This window comes from Nematolebias whitei, chromosome 6, assembly GCF_014905685.2.
Source record: "Nematolebias whitei isolate Nwh7 chromosome 6, NemWhi1, whole genome shotgun sequence".
Taxonomy (NCBI): domain Eukaryota; kingdom Metazoa; phylum Chordata; class Actinopteri; order Cyprinodontiformes; family Rivulidae; genus Nematolebias; species Nematolebias whitei.
In genome coordinates, this window is record NC_056503.1 from 24,178,299 (window position 1) to 24,205,174 (window position 26,876).

The 26,876-nt window shown below is 41.5% G+C and overlaps 1 protein-coding gene across 1 annotated transcript; it reads left to right on the forward strand.

Moving 5' to 3' along the window:
* Positions 1–24,663, forward strand: LOC119411188 (dapper homolog 1). Its single transcript, XM_037678117.1, has 5 exons — positions 1–231; positions 18,790–18,922; positions 19,351–19,458; positions 20,215–20,220; positions 23,080–24,663. The coding sequence occupies exons 1-5, from the start codon at positions 1–3 to the stop codon at positions 24,555–24,557; spliced, it is 1,956 nt and encodes a 651-aa protein (XP_037534045.1). The 3' UTR covers positions 24,558–24,663.
* The last annotated feature ends 2,213 nt before the right edge of the window (positions 24,664–26,876 follow it).

Consider the following 26,876-nt stretch of genomic DNA (forward strand, 5'->3'; position numbering starts at 1 on the left):
ATGAAGTGCGCGTTTTCGTCTCCAGCGTCCACGGAGCGCAGTGGAGCCAAGGAGCGCCTGGAGGCGAGTCTGGCCGGCCTGTGTGAGCTGGAGCTCCGCAGGCAGAGGCAGGAGTGCCTTGTTTTGGGAGCGCTGGCTCTGGGGGCCCCTCTGACCCCGGATGGCTCCAGAGGAGGGCTGGGGTGCTTCAGCAACTGGAGCCAGGAAAACTTGACGCTGAGGCGTCAGCTGGTAAGAAGGTTTGCTCTGTACGAGCCAGACCTTTATTATTCCCTGTCTTCCCCCTCCCCAGCCCTGTCACCCTCTGGTTTTATTTAGAAAATTATTATTTTTAATTATTTTCTATTTGCCTGCAGCCAATCATTGTGATGTGTGTGACCGTTCCTCCTGCTTTGGGCTGAGTCTTTTGCTGTTCAGATGACCTCTAGCTGCGAGAAAGTTACTCAACTTGATTAATAGCGTCTTTGTGTGAAAGGCTCTAATGGTTTCTGTGCTTTAGGTTGAGATTTATGCGTGTGGAGAGATGGAATCAGGGGGAGGAGCGGGCGCCGCTTGTAGCCAAGTCTCTATTTAATGGCCTATTGTTCTCGAGGAGGACTGCAAGGTTTCACCTATGAACAAGCTCTCGTTTGTCTTTTCCGCCCATCATAAGCTAATGAATTTCGAGAGAAAGCTCAAGCAAACTTGTGCTGAACGTGGAGCGTTTGTTGAGAATGACTTAGCTACTAACAGATCACATTTTAACTCAGTTTCTGTCCAACTGACTGAGCTAGAGCCATTCATGTTTAGACCAGTGTGGATTAACTGTGGAGGCAAACTTGAACTGGATTCTCCCCAAAAATGTATCAGCTGCAAATGTTTTTTTTATTAATTTTTTTTTTTATTAATTAGTGGATCATGAGATATCTCCCCTAAAAGGAAGAAGCAGGTAAAGGATGGATGGATGGATGAATGGGTGGATGGATGGATGGATGGATGGATGGATGGGAATATACAATTGATTCTAATTAAGGCAAAGTTTTAAAAAGAGATCTAGATCATCTAGCACTTAGAGTACATGTTGGGAACGACTCTACAAACCAAACTGTAGCTCAGTATCTGTAAAAGTTGTTACAGCCCTTTTGGGGTGTTTGATGAGTTGCTTAGTTTTTGCAGTCATCTTGAATAGGATTGTCTCCATGTGTCAGTTCTAGATGTGCATTTAGTGATTACTGAGTGTCATTGAAATCTGTTCTCTGGTTGATGAGATATTTTTCTAACAAATGCACATAGGCTAAACCACAATAAGTTTCCCTTCGGCGATGGGAGATAACAAAAAAGCAAGCTCAAGAAGAAAATAAAAGTTTCAGCCATAAACAACGCGTCCTCAAGAAAATGTTATGCATCACAGATCTTTGTGGATGACATTTGTTTGGGGATGTTTGGAGTTCTTGTGTGTTTTCGGCTGCTCTGTCAGGCTTCCCAGTGCTTTGATAGGAAGCCACATTTAAAGAAGATGGGGGTAAATGAACCATCCGCCTCCTCTTTACACCTTCGACCTCATTCCTTCCTGTTTCACTCCTCAAATCTGCTGGCGACCTAACAAAAGGCGCACATGGAGCAGAATTCTAATGACGAGGCCTCGTCAGATGAGGATGATGAGGGCGTGATGAGGCACACAGAAGTGGCCTTGTGCTCACATTGCTTGATGATGTGGACGATGGGGCCTGACTCTGCATCATAGGTAGAGGATTTGGGTCAACATTCTGTTCAAGATAACATTAACTCAAATTGAATTTTAACAGCTGCATGACAGCCATGTGTTTCCAATGACTCCAGGAACTCCAGCTTCATCCTTATTTTTCTTCCAACTTCCACCTTGATCAATTTTTTTCGTGGACTGTTTTGCTTAACCATGGTTCCTGTCATTACACCGGAAGCATCTTAGAGGATGTATTTATTTATTTTGCGTGACACAGCACCAATTGAAACCTAAATAGGTTTTTTCATAAATACAATGGCCAGCCTCGACAGGATTACCTGGGATATTATATTCTAGCAACCTGATACATGTGATCATTGATAAAGCTACTGGGCAGCTGTCCTCTTGCATAACTTTCAGTTTCACAATTTAGGACCCAGCATGACAGCCTAATTTTTATGCATCAACATCTGTAGTCATCATTGCATGTTCCCATACAATAACTAAATGCATACATGTTGCATGAATTATATGTGAAGGGGACGTGTCCACCTCATATATAAAAAAAAAATCATTTGGAACACCCCCAATTTACCATAAAATATTAGTTCACCCACCACTGTTTTTATTGCTGGGTGAACAAATCCACTCCACTTGATTGAAAAGAGAATACTGAAATCATTAAAAGTCCACCCCATGTTTTCCTGGTTACCAACAACAACTCACCACACCGCATGCTGTGTTTCTCTGAGGTCATCTGCTTTGACAGAGCGCTCATCTCTTTGGGATTTTTTGTAGACGAGTGGAGGAGGGGGAGACACCTCTGTGATGCTCGTTAGCTTTGTGCCGGCAGTTATTGACTGGGGTGGGGAGGTTAGGATATTTGAGAGAAACGGAGCGTGCTCTATTCACACAAGGGGAGCTGTTGGCCAGGCTACTTCTTGTTGTTACATGCTCTCTAAAATAGTTATTGAATCAAGTGTTTACTTATATACGTAAACATGTATGTGCAGGTTTTCTCCAGGTACTCCGGTTTCCTCCCAGAGACCAAAAACATGCATGTTAGGCTGATTGGTAACTAAATTTTCTCTAGGTGTGAGTGAGAAAGTGAATGTTTGTCTCTGTGTCCCTGTGATGGACTGGAGACCTGTCCAGAGTGTCCCCAGTCTCTTGCACAGTGACTGCTGGACATGGATCACCAGTGACCCCCGCGACCTGAATAGGAAGAAGCGGGTAAAGATAATGGATGGATGGTGGACCCCGAGATCCCCCCACCACCACCACCAATGTGCCCTCCCCCCCCCCACACACACACACTAGAAATGCTTCTGACACCAATGAAAAAATGTGTGCTATGTGTTTAACCCATCACACGTGAGATAAACTCTAGTGGAGCAGCAGCCAGCTATTTAAGCACTTGTGGAGCAGTTGGGGATTAGGTGTCTTGCTCACACAACATGCGTACATGGCAGGGAATTGAACCTGCAATTTTCTCATCCCAAGTTGGCTGCCTTACCATATTTTCAATGTGAGCTGAGATTGGACCCTATTTGCTATAGCTACACCATATTGTTTAGTGTTTTGGAGCGGATAAAACACAAAACAACATGGTGGCTTTATGTTTTAATTTTTTTTCAGTTATATCAGCAACCTGAACATAAATGCTAATCCAACACTAACTGGAAAAAGACAACAACAACAAAAAAACTGAAAAGGTCCATCCATTTTTGTCCCAATACTTCACAGAAGGCCCTGCACTTTACACAGCTATGTGTTAAAGTACATGTCATTTCAATTATTTACACTGAAATTTAACAGTAAGTTATGTGGGCATAACACTGTTTCTGTCAAAAATTCATAGTGTAATGAAACCAAAATACAAGAGTAATATTGGGAAAAAAAGAATGTAAACCTAAACAGGATATTTAACTTTAATTTTTTTAGAACAACTACAATTTCAGTGTGAATTTTTGAATTTACAGGTCGTGATTGAATGCATCACAAATCACATGGTCAAAAAAAAAAAAAAGAGCACATTGCAAGGTCTTCCCACAGGCTCAGAGCCCTGTGTTTCAGTCCCTCCTACTCTACATCAGCATTGTGATTGGTTAATTTTCCTGTCAGTTACTGATCAACTCATCCTGCAGAGCCTGTGACTGAGCTGAATCTTCGCTGACAGTGAAGCCATGACCAGTGAGAGCAAGTCATCTGATCTAATATACATATATTGTAGAAAACAAAGATTAAATAAACATTTTAATGTAACATTTCATATGTGCTGATGAATTACCAGTGCCTTTTCTGATGGTGCAAAAGGCACTGTCGGTTCCCCACTGCATAAATATTAGGTCACCATCTGTAACCAATCAAAATCCTCCCCAAATCTCCTATTTGGTGTTGGCTCAAGTCTGCAACGTGTGACACTTTGACCCTGGAGATTGCCTGTGTGTGTGTGTGTGTGTGTGTGTGTGTGTTGAGGGGGATGGATCTGTGTTGTCTGTGTTGAACGCAGGCCCCAGACTGAGGGGCCTTTTTCTCCTGGATACAGTCAGTGAGTGTGTGGTGATGAAGGTGCTGACAGCTGCAGGATGCCAGACAGCAGCTGAGAAAGCATGGAAGGCTGAGCTTCCTCTCAGCCACCCTGCTGGGTGTGTTTGGACAGTGTGGAAAAAACAACATGAATTGTGCATGAATTTGTGACGCATCCATTAACAGATGTGAGTTTGAGCTTGAAGTGTAATAGTTGGTCTGGCTGACTGGCCCTAAGTGTTTAATGATTATAAAGTGTGTGTGTGTGTGTGTGTGTGGGGGGGGGGGGGGGGGGCAAATTTAATAGTCATTCTGTAAAATTGTGTCGTCAGCCATCAGTTTGTGTCCTTGAGTCAGGGCAGCTGCACATCAGTCGTTAGGGACAGAACGTTTACATGAAAGAGTTGTTTCATGCTCCTTTGTTGCAGCATGCAATTTAAAATCTGAACTTGTTTTCGCAGCTTTTTAAATTTCCAATACCATTATCTTAAATAAATGTCCAAACTATGTATTTGTGAATATCTAAAAGGCGTTTACATCATGTCACTTTTGCATCAGGTGGTTATTACAGTGATAGACCGACAGTGTTGGAACATGGTCCACTGTTTGTTGGTTTGTGGCGATGCTCCATATGAACCACGTTGCATATCAGAATGTTGAATGCACCTGTTCAGAGTAACTTGTGCAACTCTGATGCAAAATAAATGCAGTGTCAATATAAAATGCTATCAGATGCATTTATTTTGCACCAGACACTGAACATTTTCTGTTCTGCAATTCTGTGCAGGATCTGCACAGAGGGCTGCACAGTGGTGCTGTTGTTCAGCTCTGTTGCCTCAGCAAGAAGGTCCTGGCTTCAAGGGATATTTGTGTGTGGCATTTCTATGTTCTCCCTCTGCATTCACTGTTATTCACCAAATATGTTGGTTTTCTCTTTCAGACCAAAACATGCACATTAGGGTACTATCTCCCTGGACTGTGACTCAGGGAAACTAGTTTGTGAGTCAACAATGTGATAAAACCTGAAAACTTTCAGTTGCAGCCTCCCTGAACTCTGTGTTTGCAACTAAGCAATCAGAAATCTGCACAGCCACATTTTGCATGTCTGCTTTCATGTGCACAGCTTGTTAAATAATAATTATTATTTTGTTAGAGAATAATCCCCTGCAATCGTTTTGAGACATTTTGGAGACTCCTTGACAAAGGCTGTTTGCCAACTCGTTGTCGACAGTTGCAGTTTAGTGAGATACCAACTTTTTTTTACCGTCTGAAGAAAGGCACCAGCTCCCTACGACCCTGAACAGGATTAAATGGGTATACAGTAGTCCCTTATTTATTGCGAGGGTTACGTTCTGGGCCCCCACCTCCACATCTGCAGTAAATGAAAATCCACAAACTAGGGACATTATATTTATTTTAGTATTTATGTATATTTTGAGCTTTAACCCTTCCCACACTCTTGCGATGTTCTAAACTCTTAAAACCTACATCATTTTCACCACATACGTATATGTAGCTACTAAATTTTACATACCAGCTATGCAGATCAGCAGCAACTCAGTTCTGCTTGGTTCTGCTCGGTTCTGGTCCAACTTGGTTCCATTTCGGCAGACCAACTCTGCCGGTTCTGGTCGGCTGTCTGGCTCAGGGTAGTAACAGTGAGCTCTGGAGAGAACACCGGACCTTTGGCGGCACGTCCCTGTTCGGAAGTCCTCATGGGCCGGCAAGCAACTCTCAGATTGACCAATGAAACTGGAGGTCTGGTTCTGCTCCGGTTCTGCGTTGGTTCCCGGTGGGTTCCATGCGGCTCTCTGCTTCCGCTGGGAGCCGATGTCACATAATGAATAAGGGACAAACTTTTTCAGATCATACCAAAACTTTCCCTCTAGTATTTCAGTAGAAGGCAACAGGGCTTCTAGGTGGGACACTGTTGGCTTCTGGGAAATGTAGTCATTAGGAGTGGAGATGCAGTATTGAGAGAAAATTACAAAATGGTGGCGCCTGTCCAAAGTATTTCATTTTTTTGTTAAATTTTTACTGTACTGTATCCAATACTGTCCCAATCACGTGAGTAATATTAAAGTTGACAATCGTGTGTCGTGTACATTGTTTCCCCCCCTCGTGTACAGTCTTACTTTGAAAAACCGCAAAAGAGCGAGTCGGCAAAAGTCGAACCACGAAGTAGCGAGGGACTACTGTACAGAATATGTAAGAATGGATGTTTTACATGGATCAAGTCCCAACAAGTCAAGTCTACCGTATGAATAACACAGATGTCTACGTAACCATTTAATGGTAAACTAACGCAGTATAACATTTTATAAAACAGCATGTGCAGGGTCTGCTGTGAAACATTTTAGCTCTGAGTTGTTTGAGTTGGCTGAAACCTGCTCTGGAAAAAGTTCCAGTCGAAGTAGTCATTAGCTTGTCTTCCCCGCGAGAATTTCTCCCTCATTCTCCAACCTGAGATCGTTCTGGCCTCCGACTACAGCAGTAAAGTTACTGACTGCTGTAACAACTCCACAGAGCTCCACTTCAAACAGTTCGAGCTCTCCCTTTTTATGAACTCTGAGGAGGTTCCACATCTTTCAGTCACATGAGCGCAGCCTGCTGCATGTTTATTTAGAAATTCTTTTCAACTCCCTCTGCCTTCAATAAGCCACTGTAGGAGAGTTACGAGTTATATAAACGCTCTGTGCGAGCAGAATAGCTCCTCTATCAAACTATAGTGTAGGAATTGGGAAGAAAGCATGTGTTGCAGAAATAAAGCATTTAAAAAATGATCCAAGTGCTTGTATAACAAAAGATCAGAAGTTGAATCAAGTGGAGGGGTGGGGGGCAGGGTGTGTTCTGACTGTGGTACGTGAGTGTGTGGGCTCCCACAGACTTCTTCTTTGTGTGGATTCAGTCACAACATTGCTTTAATTACACAGAGTTGAGTCTGTGTGGTGTCATGCCTTGTCTGCCCTGATCCAAAAGAAATATCTATATCCTTAAAGTGTTCTTTAAAACAACAAACCGGATCTGAATGCAGAAAGTTTCATAGCTAGAACGGTCCTCAGTGCAAACTGTTCCAGTTTTGCAACAACAGTCCAAAAGTTGTGAGTGGCTAATTTTTTCCTTACTCGTTTTCTTACTGGAACTTGATGCTTATTACGTCACAATACCCAATGTCAACACTCTCCACTTAGCTAAAATACCTTATAGGGAGATGGAAATGGGCTGAAGCATAGCACAACAGCTTAGTGGTTAGGCCAGTTGATTCACGGCAAGAAGGTTCTGGGTTCAGTTGTGTGGAGTTTGTATGTTCTCCTCATGTTTGTGTGTGTTTTCTCCAGTTTCCTCTCACAGTTCAAAAACACGCATGCTAGCCTTCAGGCTCAGGCCTCCCTTGCAAAAGAGATCTGTGATCTCAATGGGATTTGCCTGGTTAAATAAAGGTTAATAAATAAAGAAGGAAGAGGTTTGCATGTTTCAAGATGGAAACTTCTGGTTTGTAACTTATTATAAACTGCGTTTTCTGCTGTACTTTCACATTTTCACTCATGTTTCCCTTTGTTAGGCTTCAAAGTTAAATTATGTGAGTCAAAAGTAAAATAACTTTGGTTGTTAGGTTTACAGGCTACAAAAAACTTGATTATGAAGCACACTTTTGAAGTTCAAGTTTATTGTCGTTCACATCACATGTAGTACATGAGGTGGAACTAAATTATGTATTCAGGGTCCCAGTTACAGCCAAAAATAGTATAAAAGAAACAGTATACTGTAAGGATCTAAGATAGTCACTAAGATATACACTAAACGAACGCTTAACAGTAGATCTAAGATATACGCTAAACACTAATAATGTAAAACAATACGGTATATTAAACAGCAGCCCGAACATGAGTCTGTAGTGAGTAGATGGGTATGAATGAGTACAGCAGCATGAGAATTAGCAGCATGAGATAGTCAGCAGCATGACATCAACAGCACAGACAAGTCACATATCACCAATTACAGTGGCATTACAATGATTTTTTTTTTCTTACAGTGATAATCCGGCTTAGAGATCCATGAGTCTAACAGCCTCAGGGTAGAAGCTCTTTCTCAGTCTAGTGGTTCTACACTTAATGCTCCTCAACCTCCTACCTGAGGGGAGCAGGGCAAAAAGTGTGTGTGCTGGGTGAGTGGGGTCCTTCATGATGCTGGTGAAGATTATCAGTTATCCAGGACATGATGAATTCAAAAAGTGTTCAATACAAAAACAACTGGACTTTATTTGTAACAGAAGACGTTTCGCTCCTCATCCATCCTTCATGACGCAGGTGGCCCTCTTCCTGCATCTGGAGGTGTAGATGTCTGTGATGGTGAAAAGGCTGACTCCAACAGACTTCTGTGCAGCCTTCACCACTCTCTGCAGAGCTCTCCTTCCTTTTAGGAATCATAGAGAACATGAACTGAGACATGGACAGCACCCTTTACAAAAGCACATGCCAAGAGATGTGCTTCTATTTCATTGTTGTCCACCACCGAAGGCAAAAAGCAACGTTTCTCCCTCTGTATGTGTGTGTGAACATGTGTGCATTTGTGTGTTCATTTACTTATAGAGTTAGCAAGATTACTAATGACCCAATGAACAAATTTTAATGAAACTTAGAAAATATTTACTGAATGTGCATTTACAGCTGGTTACCTTTTAGAGTTAACCCTATTCAAGATGGCCACCTCAGTTAAGGAAGTTCAGCAAACTCAAAAATGGCTATTACTCAGCTAACTTCGAAGACACCAAGCTCATATTTGATGTTTTAGTCGCTGACAGTCATTTCCCAAACAAACCGTTCAATTCAGTTTATTTACATAGCGTCAAGTTACAGCAGAAGTCGTCTCAGGGCACTGAACAGAAACATCCATATATAAAATAAGTTAACAGAAACATCCCTTCTAGCAGTAACTGATAACACAAGATCTGATTTTGAAACTTTTCCAGCCAGCTGTGTTTGCTTTGAGACAGATTTTAATGAAACTATCAGAAAGTAATTATTGTATGTACATCTACCAATCATTAACGTTTGGAGTCATCCAAATTCAAGATGGCTACCACAGCCAATCAAACTCACTATAAGATAAGATAGAACTTTATTGATCCTGCAGGAAATTGTTGAACTCGGTCAGTTTGGTGTGGTAGTAGCTGAGAGTCATCTGCAATACATTCTCTGAGTGCAATCACATCTCACAAGATCTCACAGTATCGCATCAGTCTATGCAAATTGTTTTGTTATAAGTTTTAGCCAAAATGGCTTTTACGCTGTCATTTCTCATCATAAGTTGATGTCAGATTCAAACATTGACATGAACATATGTATTTGTATTTGTACATATGCGATATGTATTACTTTCACTAAAATAGATCTTTGTTTAGTTGAGGTTGTGATTGTGGCATGGCAATAATATAGTAGATTCTGGTCAAACGTGCCTATTTATATTGTTTATAAGAAAACTGAATTCCTTAAATTCACTGGTTTCTAAACTTCAATTTACAACCCACAAAATAATAGTAAGACTTCCATCCATCCATCCATCTATCCATCCATTCATTATCGTTACCCGCTTCTTCCTTTTTGGGTCATGGGGGTCACTGGTGCCCATGTACAGCAATCACTGCGCGAGAGGTGGGGGACACCCTGAACAGGTCTCTTGTCCATCACAGGGACACATAAAGACAAACGAGACAAACACCCATTCACTCTCTCACTCAGACCTAGAGACAATTTAGAGTTACCAGTCAGCCTAACATACGTGTTTTTGGTTTGTGGGAGGAAACCGGAGAACCCGGAGAAAACCCATGCAGCACACAGAGAACATGAAAACTCCTCCCAGAAAGACCTCCGGCCCCTGATCCAACAACCTTACTCTACCTGGTAGAGGCAACATCTCTACCAACTGAGCTACCGTGCTGCTGTGACAGAGACATGAGACCTTTAATTATTGGTAATTAATGTATACAAACATTGTTAGTACTTTGTAACTACGCTAAAATTTTCAAACATTTTCTGCAACACGAACATTTTTTGTCTATGTGTTTATTATTTTTAAACACAACTAATTATGCTGTACACTGGTAACTGTAAAAGTATTTAAACTGAGATTTTTAGAGATAATTTCAGGCACATCCTCCTTCACATGTGCACACACACACATTTTGTAAACATACTTTGTGGGGACTTTGCATTGACTTCCATTCATTTTTTTATAGCCTAACCCTGACCCTTAAGCCCCCAGTATACTCCCGCATACGTCCGTACGTGGAGGTACGCGCATACTTATGCGGAAGTACGAGCGTACCCCCGCAGGGCATGTCGGCGCAAAGCTAAATTTTTACGACCGCGTACGCAGTGTCGCTCAATAAACTGCCCGGCGACGGACTGTTTTGTATGCGACACCAATGTACTAAATTCTGCTTCTTCATCCCTGATCTGGCCTTTTTTTGTTGTTTTTTTAGAATAGAAACAGCCTTTATTGTCCCACGGATTGGCAAAAGGCAAGTGATCTCTTCCTCCGCTGTTGATGCCATGACTGAAATTGTGAGAAATTAAGGAATTTGTCACGAGCGAATTAAACTCAGGGAACAGCGCTCCCTGTTTTTTTTTATTTGTTGTTATTTTTATTAACAAGATATAAACACAGAACACCGCTGCGGCTGAGGCTGCCAGCACTCGTTTTTTTTTTTTTTCTGACCTGTCAATCAATCCAGTAGGCGTGCCAGCAAATGACCACTCAGCGAACTAAATTTGTCCCAAGGTAAACGTCCCTTGTCTGTGAAGCTGCTCTGCAGCTGCTCAGGGTGTACGCTGGAGTATGAAGTCTGAACCCTCTGCATTCATTACGCACATACATACATGTGGACGTACGTACGTGGGAGTATACTGGGGACATTAACCTAAACCTAGCCATTAAGCCCCCGGTATACTCCCGCGTACCTCCGCAGGGAAAGCTCAGTTTTTACGACCGCGTACGCGGTGTCGCACAATAAACTGCCCGGCGATGGACTATTTTGCATGCGACACCAATGTATTAAATTCCCCTTCTTCATTCCTGATCTGGCCTTTTCTTTTCTTTTTTTGCCAAGAGGCAAGAGATCTCTTCCTCCTTCGTTGATGCCATGACTGAAATTGTGAGAAATGAAGGAATTTGTCACGAGCAAATTAAAATCATGTCCAGCGTGGCTGCAGGAGGGTCTGGAGATCTCCTGTTGGGCTTATCTGATGTGTGGGCTGCAGGGCCAGCGCTCCGTTTTTTAAATTTTTTTAGAACTTTTTATTAACAACATATAAACACAGAACACCGCTGCGGCTGGGAATGTCAGCTCTTTTTTTTTTTTTTTTGGGGGGGGGGGTTCCCGACCTGTCAATCAGTCTAGTAGGCGTGTCAGCAAATGACCATTTGGCAACCTCAATTTGTCCTGAAGGTAAACGCTCCTTGTCTTTGAAGCTGCTCTGCAGCCGCTCAGGGTGTACGCTCGAGTATGAAGTCTCAACCCTCAGCATATGTACACGTGGACAGACGTATGCGGGAGTATACTGGGGGCTTTACTAGTACATGCCTAACACTAACCCTACCCCAGCTTTCGGAACCACTGCTTCAAAATCATTACCATTTGCAAACTGGTGCTGGATCTAGTCTACAATCCTTTTTAAAACAGCTACAGTTTGAACACATTTTTTTTCTTTTCATCACAAGTTCTTTTGAGAGACAAATTCACTGACATGCACTTACTGACAAGATTTTCCACTTATTTATTTATTGCCTTTAAGCTTTAAAACCTTCAATTTTTCATGTACAAATTAAAGAGCCTGAAGGTTATTTCATGTCAAATGTTTTTTTTTTTTGTTTTTTTTTTTGATGAAGTTCTGTTTTCAATTGGATTTACTTGAGGCATATCCTGCTCCAATAAATAAATACTGGTTGGCTTGATTTTTTGTTCCCCTGCTGTGTAAAAGCTCTGAGGCTGAGTTTGGTTGAACCATGTCCACCAGATCCCCCACCTATGGTGAACAGGATGCAGTAAAACAGCAGTGCCACGGTACACACTGTGTGAAAGAGTCTAAATGAGATCAGTCATTGTTGTTCTGTTAAATCTGCAAAATAAACGGGACTCCAGTGTGAACCAACTGGTTTGTTCAGCCACAAATACTCGTTTACTTCCTGGATAATAATTTATAAACCAACGTTATCCATAACGTGTATGTATGCACATGTTCAAGAGTCGGTCGGTGGCAAACAATTGATTGTGTGAAACACAATCAGTGATGATGTTGATTTCCAATAGGCTCCCCTCCTCCAGGCCATGTATTTACCCCACCACCCTGCCAGCAGCTACAACAAAGCTTTCCACTCAAAACAAACTGATGCATCAGTGCTAATGCTGTCTGCACAGTTAGACAATAACCCATCTTGTCAAGACAAAGAAAGAACAGTGTTTGGGGTGAAGAGGTCAAGTTGGAAGCATAGCTTGGAATATTTGCCCTATAACAGCAGACAGTTGCATTGAGACCAAAGATGGGGAAAAAACAGGGTGAACAGGTTCAGGTTTGGTTTATTTGTCATATATAAAATCAACACAAGGTCAACAATACAATGAAATGATCCAGACGAGAAGAACCGTCTCGATTCACCAAATAAACGGCAACAACAAATACCAAAGTTTGCAACAAAATTACAAAAACAAGGCGCCCAAAGTGAAAAAGAAATAAATGTGCAGCAGCATGGTCCTATTAGAAGGGTGGTTCTGATAGCAATGAGGTTTCTCTTAGGGTCCCATTGGCCCCATGGTACTGTTGTGTGGTTCGGTTATGGCATGGTGTTGTTAGCAGTGTTAGCAGGTCCCCTCAGCAGCATGATGATAATAAGGGTCGCAGCAGCTGCCTCCAGACTGCCCTCCAGAACCGGGTCCGGCAGACAGAGAACATCCATGGTGTCCCCGCAGAACCAAACGGGTCTGTAGAGTTCAGTCCGTGCAGGAGGATCATGGAGATGGCTACCATGACAGGCTGGAGCCCGAGGCTGGAAGGACTGAACCACGATGGCAGGATGGCAAGGCAGCGATCATGCCCGTACCATGGATGTGCATCATAGGCGCAAAAAATAGTTCAAAGCAACAAGAACCAAAAAAGATTGAGTCGAAGCGGAGCTCCCATCAGTGCTTCCATTCTGTGGTGCAAGTGACATCAGAGTTGTTAGGAGTTACAGTAGTACAATACAGTACAGTATAGTACAGTAGTAGGAGTAACAGTTAGGAGTTTGGAGCACTGAGGTAAAAGATGCTGACCGTAAGACTTTTGAGTGACAATGAGAAATACAGTAGTCCATCACTACTTCACGGTTCATTTATCGCAGGACACTCTATCGTGGTTTTTCAAAATATGACTGAACATGACACACAATTGGCTGATTAGTGGATGAGCCACACGAGTGGCTTGAAATTTTTATTTGAAATAAATTATTTTAAATTATTTCGCACTTGCTGCAACTTTGTGCAGCCCATACTGCAGGATAAACTTCCTGCTGAAGCTGAATACATATAATATATACATAATACATATACTATATATATATATATATATATATATATATATATATATATATATGTGTGTGTGTGTGTGTGTGTGTGTGTGTGTGTGTGTGTGTGTGTGTTTGGTATGGATCCCCCACGATAAATGATGGACTACTTTAGTTTGAAAAAGCATGCACAAAGACATGAAAAGGTCTGAATTGGGGGAAAAAAATAGGTCTGAATTGCTGATTACTGAGCTGATGGATGATTTCTCATCAGCTGTGACTCTCCCTCCATGCCTTCCTGAGGGCAGTCTTTGATTTGGCTCTGGTATAAGAAACAACAACAGTGGGCAGAGAAAAGTGCTATGGTGTTTTTGCAGAACCACTTATCTTGCATGTGCTTCATTACAGGTTTGCAGTGTAGAAAAAGTATCCTATTGTTATGAAGACACCCTCAATCCCCTGGTATTAAAATGTCTTATAGTATTGCCACAAACAGAGGGGCCTTTGTGTGTGTTGTACTGATATTACTCATACAGTGAGGACCTGCTTTTACAATCATCCACTGAGGACCTGTCCACTTGTAGGAACAAAAAGACAGCCTTCAAAATTATTACTTTCTGAAATAAAGATGTTTTAATGTTCTAAGGTTAGTCTGAAGGTTAGATGGTGAGAAGCAATAACTCAGTTTAGTGTGGTATGTCAGTGTAATGTACTCAGAAGTCACAGGTTCACAACAGTGTGTGTTAACTCAGATAGAGAAGCTTTGCATGTTAAGTGTCTACAGCTGTTGGTGTGTGACAGATGATGGCAACATGACAATGGAGAAAGAGACCGGTCAGTGTTGGATTTTCTTTTCCGTGCATGCATGTTTGAGTGTGTGTGTAGGGTCTAAGCCCTGTTAAAGATGTCAGATCAAAATATAAAACAAGAAATAAATGTGTTTGTAATTTATTTTTGCTTTTATGAGTCAGTGTGTTTGAGTGTATATCTGGTTACTATGTATCTGTGTGTGCGAGCTCACCCAGCCACAAAAAGAACATGGCCTTCTCATCAGAGTTTTTAACCCTTGTATTGTCTTTTGAGAGGAAATCACATTTGTTTTTGTCCTTGTTTTAATTGTATTTATTTATTTGGTGCAGTCAATGGGATTTTTTTTACAGGGGTGGTGCTTGAATGGTTCCGTTCGTATCTGGGTGACAGGAGTTTTTGTGTTAGCTTTGACAATCATTTATATGCTTCTGTCCCTCTTTCCTGTGGGGTCCCACAAGGCTTCATTCTTGGACCCCTTCTGTTCTCATTGTATCTGCTCCCCTTGGGGTCAATCCTGACGAAACATGGTATTTTGTTTCATTGTTACGCCGATGATTCTCAGATTTATCTGCCTTTAAAACCAAACGGTTCCTGCTCCATCCACCCTTTGCTAAAATGTCTTGATGACATCAAGACTTGGATGGCTGCGAACTTCTAGAGTTTTAATGATCAGAAGACTGAGGTCATTGTGTTTAACCCAAGCTCTACCACCATCACTGATCCTGTAAACCTGCACTCCCTTCAGCCACATCTAAAGCAGCCTGTTACCAATCTCGGGGTAGTGTTAGACTCGGACTTTAAGTTTAATAAACAGATCAACTCTGTTCTACAAAATAGCTTCTTTCAGCTAAGGCAGATAGCAAAGCTCAAGTCCGTTCTGTCCAGATCCGACCTTGAAAAACTAGTCCATGCATTTATTACAACCTGGCTGGACTACTGTAACTCACTTTATGTTGGGGTTAGTCAGGCTTCACTTTCACGTCTCCAGCTCGTACAAAATGCTGCAGCTCGGCTACTTACAGGAACTCGCAGGTTTGAGCACATTACTCCGGTTCTGTCCTCTCTTCACTGGCTTCCTGTGCGTGGCAGAGTTGATTTTAAAATTCTCCTGCTGACATTCAAGTACATTAACGGCCTTGCACCATCATACCTCTCCGACCTTCTTCATCCTTATACTCCTTCTCGGGCTTTGAGATCATCAGACCAGCTGCTTTTGGCTGTACAAAAACCAGGCTGAAGCTCAGAGGAGATAGAGCATTTTCAGTCGTGGGCCCTAAACTTTGGAACAATCTGCCCATCAACATTCGACAGGCCACCTCAGTCTCTGCTTTTAAATCTCTCCTAAAAACACATCTGTACTCACTGACATTTAACACAGGGTGATCGGATTTAGATCTGGTTTTTCATTGATACTGATTCTGTTTATGCTTTTGTTATTATTCCTATTTAACACAAGGTCATCAGATCTGATTTAGGATTTCATTGTTTCTGACTGAGTTTATGCTTTTTGTTATTATTTCCTTGACTTTTGACACAACGTGATCTGATTTAGTATTTAGTTGTTTCTAATTGTTTTTGGTTTTATATTTTTATTCCACGTGCTGTAAATATATCTTGCTACTTTTTATTTGATGTTGTGATATTTTTGTTAAGCACTTTGGTAACAGTTTCTGTTTTAAATGTGCTCTATAAATAAATCTGACTTGACTTGACTTGACTTCTTTGAATAAGACAATTTACTATTGCATTTCAAACAAGAGAATATAGGTTAATCTACACAACACTTGTTCACCCCCCCCCCCCACACACACACACACACACACACACACGTAACCCTTTCACCACCTAGCTCGTTAAATTTTGAGATTAGTTATTCAATATAGGTCCCAAATGAATTCAAGTACCTTATGGTGAAAAAGACATTCCAATGTATAGTAACTGTGTCTAGAAGGAGAACTATGATTCTCAGGAGGTTTGACCACAAAACAAATATAATATAACAGTATAACCTATAAGTTGTTTTTTTATAGTGTACTGCTGAATGAATAAATGAGATTCACACAAGAAATACGTTTTTTTCTTTTGTATTAAACAAATGAAAATCAGAACATGAAACAGTTGAAATAAATGAATTAATTTAACCCTTGGTTTAAATTTCAGTTAGTTTCAGTTATAACAGTGTGCTCTTAGTTTTTTATTTGTTTTTTATTTTTTATTTTTTTTGCAAGCTTGCTAATGAGTTGGTTGGTGTGCGTTGGAGCTCAGATTATTTGTTGGAAACTGTAATCCTACCAGCCTGGAATATTTCCTCGTCCTCACGATGCGTTGAAGGTGCAACCACAAAGTTTCAGACCTCCCCTGTGGCTCGCTCCACGAGGCAAGTGGACGGCTTGATCCCGGCGTCACTCGTCCTCCTCTTGTTCGGCACAACGGCGGCAGCTCAGCTCTGATCCCGGCGTCCAGTTTGACCACGGACTCCTCCACAGTCTTCTGAGCACGAAACTGATGTCCAAGCCGGATAAACGTAGCATCCAGCACGTTTCAAAGTTTTTTCTCAGCTCCCAACGGTCTCTCTGTGCACGTTCCTTTACTCCCCGCTACCTGCATCCCCACACCTGCACTTTTTTCACTTTCTGTTAATCCGGATGTAGTATTTGTTAAAGTATTTGTTAACTCGTAAAACAAATTATGAAATTCTTATCTACATTCAAAAACTATTATTAAACTGTTAGATAGAATATGGATTTTAACAACAAGAACTCTGAAATAATATATTTATCCAACATATTACAAAATAAAACACATTCAATGCCTCAGTGCATTACAATAAAATTAAATGTATTTTTCAATAAATGTCAACAAAAAAAAAACATTCTGACTGTAAATATAATCATGTTATTACACACACACACTCACACCTGGAGATATGGGGGGGAGGTAGAGCCAAATGGGTCTTCATCCTCAGGATCAGACTCCTGAGTCTTGAGAAACCAGAACTATTGATGAAGAGGTCTGTGCAGCTGAGGAGGTGGACAGCTCCTCATCTTGGCCTGTGGCAGAGGAAGCTCCAACATACTTCAGAAGCGACTTTGCATTAAGGTGCATCAAGTTTATTTCCTGCACAGTTTATCTATGCAGAAACAAACAACAGCAATTTTAACAGGGAATTGATAAGATGCTCAAAATAGGAGCTGCAGCAGGAAAAAAAAGTAAAACACAACAGCCGTGCCTCTGGTGGGAACATTTCCAAATGAAAGTATCACCAGTATGTTTGAATGCCACAGCTCCTTGCAGAAGTTGGATGCTGTCTACACACGTAGCACATTAAGATTCATAACATGGTACTGCACTGCACCTTGTACTCCTTGGTCAGTTGGTCATCATTGTCTACACGTAGGCTCTCACACTGGTTCATTTTCATCTTTAAATCCCTCCTTGGTCTGCTTCCTTCTTATATCTCCTTCCACATGTCACGCCGTCAGTGCAGTTACAACATGCGCTTTCAGGCCGTCATTACCTGCAGCGTTCTCTGAGTGCGGACTGCACTTTGCAAAAAGGCCTTTTCCTGCAACCTGGAACATCTTGCAACAGGAACTGAAGTTGTCCACCTTGATTTCTTTAGGGGGTGCCAAACATTTTATAATGTCAATGGAAAAATCAAGACAGTTATGTTCTTGTTTTTTTTTTTTACGGCACCCTGATTTGTTGTTTTATACACTACTCTTATTTTAACTGCATTTATACTGTAGATTTCTGTTGTCATTGTTTACTGTTATTGTTGTCTGTACTTCATTATATGTACATGTTCTGTCTGGAACAGGTCTCTCTTGTAAACGAGTTCTCGTGGCTCAATGAAGCTAGCCTGTAAAAATAAAGGTTGAATGAAATCACTTTTTGAAGGAAGGTGTATCACCTGCAGCATTACATGCCAAAGTTATGATGAAGGATGATTTATTAGTGATCCATGTAAATGATGGGAATGAGTCGTTGCTACTACCACAGCAAATGTTTGCTCAGTATCTATAAAATTGACAGAATCATTGACATTTTTGTGTTTGCCAAGCTTGAAAGGCTGTTGCAGCTGCTGACAAAAGCAACCACATGTTAAACTGTTTCTAGTTGTTATTAAAAGGGCTAATTGTTGCTTCTCAGAGTCTAATTAAAGATTACAAATTAACAGTGAATTCAAACAGAGGGAGCATGTAAACAGTTTGAGTGTATTTGTGTTTTAGAGTGCACTTCAGAGTTCTCCATGGGGTTTAATGCAGGCGTTGGAACAGCAGATGGACGAGCTGAAGATCGACAACAATGATGGCTGCTGTGACGGAGCTCAAAGAGACACCATTGACAGTCGACCAAGTTCTGGTACTCCCACTATTTAAAAAGCCCCTCTGTCAGTTTTCTGTCAGCCATGTCATTAACTTTCTAAATGAAAATGCGCATTGTAATTTAGCTTTATCCAATAATTCAACTGTGTGTTTCTATAAAATTGTTGCTTTATGTTGCTTCCATGACAATTTTCAAACTACACAGATTTTTTTTTTTTTTTTTTTTTACTTTTGTTTAATGTGTTTATTCACGCTCCAGTAGCTTGTAATTTAGAATAGAATAGAATAGAATTCAACTTTATTGTCATTGCACATGTCACAGGTGCAAAGCAAGGCAAGTTTGGTGGTCTAATATGTTGTGAGAGACTGCTTACAACTAGCTGGAATTTTGGTTTAGAAACAAAAACGAGTTATAATAAATCTGACGGATACCTTTTCTGTGTCTCTAATTTGACTTTGTTTTAGGATTCTATGAATCAAGTGAAGGTCAGTCGCCCAAAGGAAAATCTTCATCTGCTGAGCCCACTAAAACCGTCTCGTCCTGCACGCATGCCGAAAGAGCCAAGTCTTTAGGTAAGCATGGGTCAAAACATGGCCTGCAGAACAAATGTTTTTGCACAACTGCATTTTTGAAATGGTACAATTTTTTTATTAAGTAAATCAGTAATCTTAGATTTTTTTTCCATTATAAATTAAAAAGCCTTCACCTCTTCCTTTCACTAACAAAAAATGTATGACCTGCAGTATCAAGAATTATCGTTGAGTGTGACTAGGTTTACTTGTTCATATCTAATAAGTTAAGTGAAATATTGTTTACTACATTTAGTAAAGTGTCTTAACTAGAGAAAAAAAAATCATCCAGACTAGTCTATAGAGACAAATTAGCAGGAGGACCATTGCATAGGTTTATATTTCTTCCTAGTCCCTTGCAAACACTGGATTACTACAGTTTTATTGAAATATTGTAAACACCATGATTGCCCATACCCTGATGGACAAACTACTCACACTAGGACTAAGGCCCCCCATTTGCAACTTGGTACTAGACTTAACAAACAGACCTCAGTCTGTGAGGGTCCACACCTTCTCCTCCTTCACCATAACAGTCAGCACTGGCTCCCCTCAGGGCTGTGTGTTGAGCCCCCTCATGTTCACTCTGCTCACATATGACTGTGCAGCTACCCATCCAGGCTGTCACATTGTAAAGTTTGCAGATGATACAGCGGTGGTGGGATGCATCACAAACAACAATGAGTTTGGCTACGGGTGGAACACATGGAGAGCTGGTGCAGGAAGAACAACCTTCACATCAATGTAAAGAAGACTAAGGAGATGGTCGTGGATTTCAGATGGAGCAAACACACCTAACCCCTACCCCACCCCCAACCCGCCCTGAATATAGAAGGACCTGCAGTGGAAATGGTCCCCAGTTACAAATACTCAGGTGTGCACCTGAATGACAACCTCTGCTGGGGCAACAACACTTCCAGCCTGATCAAAAAAGTGCACCGGAGACTCTACTTCCTCAAGTGGCTGAGGCGAGCTGGTCTGGGAAGCTCAGTTCTCACCTCCTTCTACAGGTGTGCAGTGGAGAGCATCCTGTGCTCCAGCATCAACGTGTGGCATGGAGGCTGCACAGCTGCAGAAAGAAAAGCTTTGCAGAGAGTGGTGAAGGCTGCACAGAAGACTGTTGGAGTCAGTCTCCCCACCCTCACAGACATCTACACCTCCAGATGCAGGAAGAGGGCCACCTGCATCATGAAGGACCCCACTCACCCAGCACACACACTTTTTGCCCCGCTCCCCTCGGGAAGGAGGTTGCGGAGCATTAAGTGTAGAACCACTAGATTGAGGAACAGCTTCTACCCTGAGGCTGTTAGACTCATGAATCTCTAACCAGGATAATCACCATAATGCCATTTTAATTGGTGAAATGTGATTTATCTGTGCTGCTGTTTATCTCATTATGCTTCATTCATTCATACCCATCTGCTCATCACAGACTCGGGCTGCTTTTGTTACACTGTATTGTTTTACATTATCAGTGTTTAGTGTATATCTTAGATCTTTTAGCGTGCTGTTTGGCTTTCGTTTAGCATAGTGTATATCTTAAATCATATGTGTCAAACTCAAGACCCGGGGGCCAAATGTGGCCCTCGTTGACATCTTATCAGGCCCCCAAGATGATATGTGAAACGTAAAATACTTGTATCTCTTGAATTTTTTCAGTAATCTTTGATGATGATGTTGAAAGCACATCAGAGAACATCAAATGAGACCAATCAAACTCTTGTTGAGGAACCTGTGACCAAGAAAAGATGTTGGGTATCTGGTTTGAGTTAATGTAGATTCTGAAATTGGCCATTAGTTTGAAAAAGGTTTTAATTTTGGCTTCCTTTTGTAAGTGAGTTTGACACCCCTGGACTTGGATCCTTACTGTATCTTTTATAGTTAATATTTTTTGCTATTTTTGGAAATAACTGGGCATTACGGTGGTGCAACTGGTATAGCTGCTGCCTCTCAGTGAGAAGGTTGCTGGTTCAATTCAATTCAGTTTATTTATATTGCACCAAATCACAACAAAGTTGTCTCAGGGCACTTAACGAACATTCACATACATAAAAACCAATTAGTAAAGTTCTTTATCTAAGGAATCCAGCAGACAAGTTGAATCTTGGCTTCGTTGCAGTCTCCCATCCTGAGCAAGCACAGAGGCAACAGTGGAAAGGAAAAACTCCCTTTTAAAAGGAAGAAACCTCCAGCAGAACCAGGCTCAGGACAAGAGGTCATCTGCTTTGACCGGCTGGTTTGAGAGGACAGGAAGGAGAGACAAACAAACACAGAATGTTAAGTCCAGGTATAGGTCCAGGTGTATCTGAAAGACAAAAAAACACATGTTAAGGATAGAAAAAATAATTACAAATACAAAACAGGTTGAGCAGAGTAAGTAAAGACAGTAGTAGAGTGAAAATTGTGGTCAGTTTGTCCTCCAGCAGGCTAAGCCTATAGCAGCATAACTAAGGGACAGCTCAGGAAACCCAAGCTGACCCTAACTATAGGATTTAGCAAAAAGGAAAGTCTTAAGCCTAGTTTTAAAACCGGACAATGTGTCAGCCTCACGGACAGAGATTGGAAGTTGGTTCCACAAGAGAGGAGCCTGATAACTAAAAGATCTGCCTCCCATTCTGTTTTGTAAACTCTAGGAACCACAAGTAAACCTGCAGCCTGAGAGCGAAGTGCTCTGTTAGGAAAATATGGAACAATAAGATCTGTAATATAAGATGGAGCCAGGTTGTTGAGAGCTTTGTAGGTTAGAAGTAAGATTTTGAATTCTATTCTGGACTTGACAAGGAGCCAATGGAGAGAAACTAAAACTGGAGAGATATAATCTCTCCTACTAACTCCAGTTAAGACTCTGGCAGCAGCATTTTGGATCAACTGAAGACGTTTTAAGGAAGTATTTGGACGCCCAATTCCCGGTTCAAATCCCGGTCTGGGGGCCTTTCTGGGTAGAGTTTGCATGTTTTCTCCGTGCATACGTGGGTTTTGTACGGGTACTCCGGTTTCCTCCCACAGACCAAAAACATGCATGTTAGGCTGATTGGTAACTCTAAATTGTCCCTAGGTCTCTATGTGTCCCTGTGATGGACTGGAGACCTGTCCAGGGTGTACCCCTCCCCTCGCACACTGATTGCTGGACTGGGGCACCAGTGACCCAAAATGGAAGAAGCGAGTAAAAGATAATGGATGGATGGATGGATGGATGGATGGATGGATGGATGGATGGGACCTTGAGTACATAATTTAGTTCCACCTCATGTACCACATGTGATGTAAATGACCATAAAATTGACTTGAACTTGAATTTACTTTTAACATATCATTAAATGCTAGATTACTAACAATGTTTCAATATTTGTTATAAACTGTAAATTGTCACTACTATGAGCATAAAATCAGACAGATATTTTTTAGCAAAGATCAACTCTTATTAATTTTCAAATCAAAACAGTCTTACATCATCATGACTGTTAATCTTTATATCTCACAACGAGTTGCTATTTCATTACTAAATGAATAAATTATTAAAAAAAAAAAACAACAAATGAAAAATGTGTGGGTTTTTATTTTTACATTTTGTTTTAATCTTCTCTTAACATCTGAGCACAATATGTTGTTGCTTTCTGTTTTTAGGAGGCACCCTTAACAGAGAATTTGAAGTGCCAGTTCTACGACCTCATCTGCCGTGCTCTTTCTCTGCACCTCACCCGCCTCTGGAAGGTGTCACTGAGAAGGGACCAGCAGTGGAATCCTGGCAGTGGGACCCCACCTGGTATCACCAGCCTGCAGTGGATCAAGTCCCCTTTGAGAACTTCCAGCAGGCTTTGAGGGGAGAGGGTTACATTCTGAGTCTCATCCAACGTCATACCCTGTCACCCAGACCATGTCAGCCTCGCACCACCCTGACCCCTGACCCCCCATACTGCAGTGTCTCTGGACACAGCCCCCAACACAGGAGAAGTCCTTCTATGACCACAGAGCAACGCCCTCCTGACCCCCATCAGGATCATGTTGACCTATCAGCAAATCCCAAGAGCCAGGAGTGGGGTTGTGACCTTCTACAGGGGGAGGCTGAAGGAGAGGCCCCAACTTTTGAAGAGGGATGTTATTTGGCCCTGCCCTACCCCCAGTCTGGACCACACTGCCTGGCTGGGAGACTACCATCACCTCTGCCCTTTTTGGAGCCAAACTGTGGTTTTATGGCTCTTGACCTTTGCTGTAAATCCCTGTCTCCTCAGCATTATTTACATCCACAAACCCCAATTTCTTATCAAACACACGATTTAGTAAGTACCCAGTATATCCCTGGAAAAGGCTGTCATGCTCCTGTGCACTCTCCCAGACACTATAAACCAGAGCAGCCAAAGACGACTCAAGCCACAGCCTCTCCTGACCAATTCAACTCCAAGTCCAAAGCATCTAAAAAAAGTCCCAGTGATCGGCAGAAATCCAAAAAAGGAAGCAGTAAAACCAGTCGATGCCAGTCTGAAAACAGCCCTCCGGACCAGCGGGTGCTTCCTGAGAGGAAGTACAACACGACAGAACGCCGCCCAAGTCGAGCCAATCCTGCTCATAACCAAGGCCAGGTAGCTGGACCCCACATCTGTAACAAGGGCCACAGCAGGAGCCGACGCTGGTGCTCTAATCTGGAGCTCAGCCAGGATGAATGTGACATCCAGACGGCGATGCAGGCGCAGAGACGGCCCTCTCGAAAAGCTCGCCATGGTCTCTCCTGCTCCCAGTCCCATTCCCAACATCAGCCCACCCAACGCTGGCACCAGGACTCTCAGGGAAGAGCGCCTCTTTGTCAGGTGGAGGAGGGCTACGCCGGTGCTGCCCCCGCAGAGTCTGAATCCAGCATGAGTGAGGTGTACTCCCCACCCTCCAGCTCACTGTCCAGTGACTCAGACGAAAGCGGGGGACTCGTGTGGCCCCAGCAGCTGCCGCCTCGCCTCGCGTCTACCTCTTCTTCATCGTCTCCTTCACCACAGGCTTCTACCATCACCTCGGCACAGCCCAAAGCCTTCGTGAAGATCAAAGCCTCGCACGCTCTCAAAAAGAAGATTCTCAGATTCCGCTCGGGGTCTCTTAAAGTCATGACTACAGTATGAGAAACATCTCCGACCTGTTTGAAACCCATCGGTTCAGTATTTGATAAAAACCTGTCTCAGAACGGCACAAAAGTTGTTTTTTGTGCTGTTCTATTTTTTTTATTCAGCCACTAATCATATGCCAAATAACAGATGCTTTCTTTAAAGTGCACCTACCTCTACATTCAGCTGAATTAAAAATAAAGCTGAAGTTTGTATGGCTTTATTATTTGCTACTTTTACCACTTTTTGACTGTAGACAAAAAGACATCATCCTCAACTAACGGGTTATGATTCTTGCAAAGTTACATAAGTGACTGATTGTATTTACAGTATATTACAAGCATATTTGTATTTATGTTTGCTGCCTTATATGTTCTAAAACTAGTTTTGGGGGTGTTGATTGATCATAAAGATGGTCATTTAAAAAACTTTGCCACTGATATTATTTTAACCAAGTTTTTTAGGTCCTTTGTGCTCTGGAAATGAGGTACAAGTACTTCTCGGCTCAGGTACTTTTCCAAAATGATAGGTAAAATTAATGCCTTGAGTTTCTTAAAAGGTTTTATACAAAGTCAAATAGCATTGTGTTGTTATAAATGGAAACTGTGTTAAAACTAGTTCCTAAATTGTCCCATTTGCCACACTGATGGTAAGCCCAAGTCTTTTACCAGTTAAGTGAAAATAATTACCTGAAAGTGTACATTTTACAAACATCTGTAACACCAAATGACATTTTTCTTGGGAGTTTTTTTTACGGTTTATTTACATTTATCAGGATGTTATTTGAATTTTGAAACCAATTATTTAAAAAAAAAAAAAACTACCGGTAATTACAAAAAGGGCTGTTTTTTGTTGTATTCAGCAAATATCCTCAAGAAAAGTATTTCATTTGTGCTGCAAAGATTACGTTTCTGTTCATTCTTAAAGTTGAACAAGGATCAAATGCATTGGACTTCAACGGTTCTGTAGCTGTAACCCTTTAGAGAAAACCACACTGACTTCAGCTGTTTGTTGCAGCTCACCTGCAGCTGCTCGTGGCACCAACGGGTTTCAGCTTCTGTGCATCAGTCATGGGTTTTAGAAAAGTTGTTTACGCAGTATTTATACATTTATGCATGTGTCTGAAGTATTACTAAGAGCATAGTTTTATTTAAACACCTAATCACAAACGCGCTTAGTAAATGTGGTTTTGATATACCATTACGTGGCCATTTTTTGGAATGACTGTAGCATGTAAAATGTAATTTTCTCTCGATTTTGGTACATTTTTATACACCTTTTGTTTACTCTAAGAACAAAATAAAAAGGTACAACTACACTTAATAGATATGTGAGTAGTGTTACTTTATTTGACAAGTTTAAAACATATTTTCCCCGTCGCAGAGTGAAGAAGGGAATTGGAAAGGCCGTCCCTCCGTCTGCCCATCCGACTTGTGGGTTTCCATTCACCACCTATTTATATGTAAACCAGCCACCTCTGTCATTTGAGGAATCTATGTTTTACCAGTCTTTATATTGCTTTCCAGTATAGCTTCCTCAAATGATTGGGGTAGTCTTTGAGCGTTGCTCCAGGTGGTAGATGATAAAATGGCTCTCTGCTCACCAGGATCTGCCACTCTGAGCAGCTTCAGACAAGCCACATAAAAACGACCTCTCTTCTCATACTGTGGATACCTAGACTACCAACTTCAGTATAAGGTTTATTTGCATTCACTGATCGATTCTACTACAGAAAAACACTTGTCTCAAAAACTAATAACATTCATTATTCAAATCTCTCAGCAACTGGTGACTTGGGCGTACCGCTTGTAACTTTTGAATTTATTTTCTTATAACGTTTTATGTTGGCATGTTTTTAGCCTTTAGACTTTTGAATGCACACACACACACACACATACAAATTGCAAAGGACAATTAAGGACAGACTTCATGCTTCTCATCAAGTTTATTGCATTCAAACAGTTATTGTTACAAGACATTAAGATCATGGACAGATGTTCTGACAATAACCTTTAGAATGATCTGATATAATTCAGAATTCATTGTTCCATCAAAGATGGCAAGCCGTCCTGGTCCAGATGCAGCAAAACAGGCACAAACCATGATACTACCACCACCACGTTTCGCAGATGTTATAAGGTTCTTATTCAGGAATGCAAAGTTTTCCTTTCTTCAAAACATAACGCTTTTCAATTAAACTAAAAAGTTTTATTTTGGACTCTTCCAAACACAAAAAAATTTTCCAACAGCAAAAATGGTTAAATCATGTCATCTGGACCTGTTTCCTTAAGTGAAGAAACTTTTCATACACCATCCAGAGGACTTTGTCATATATAT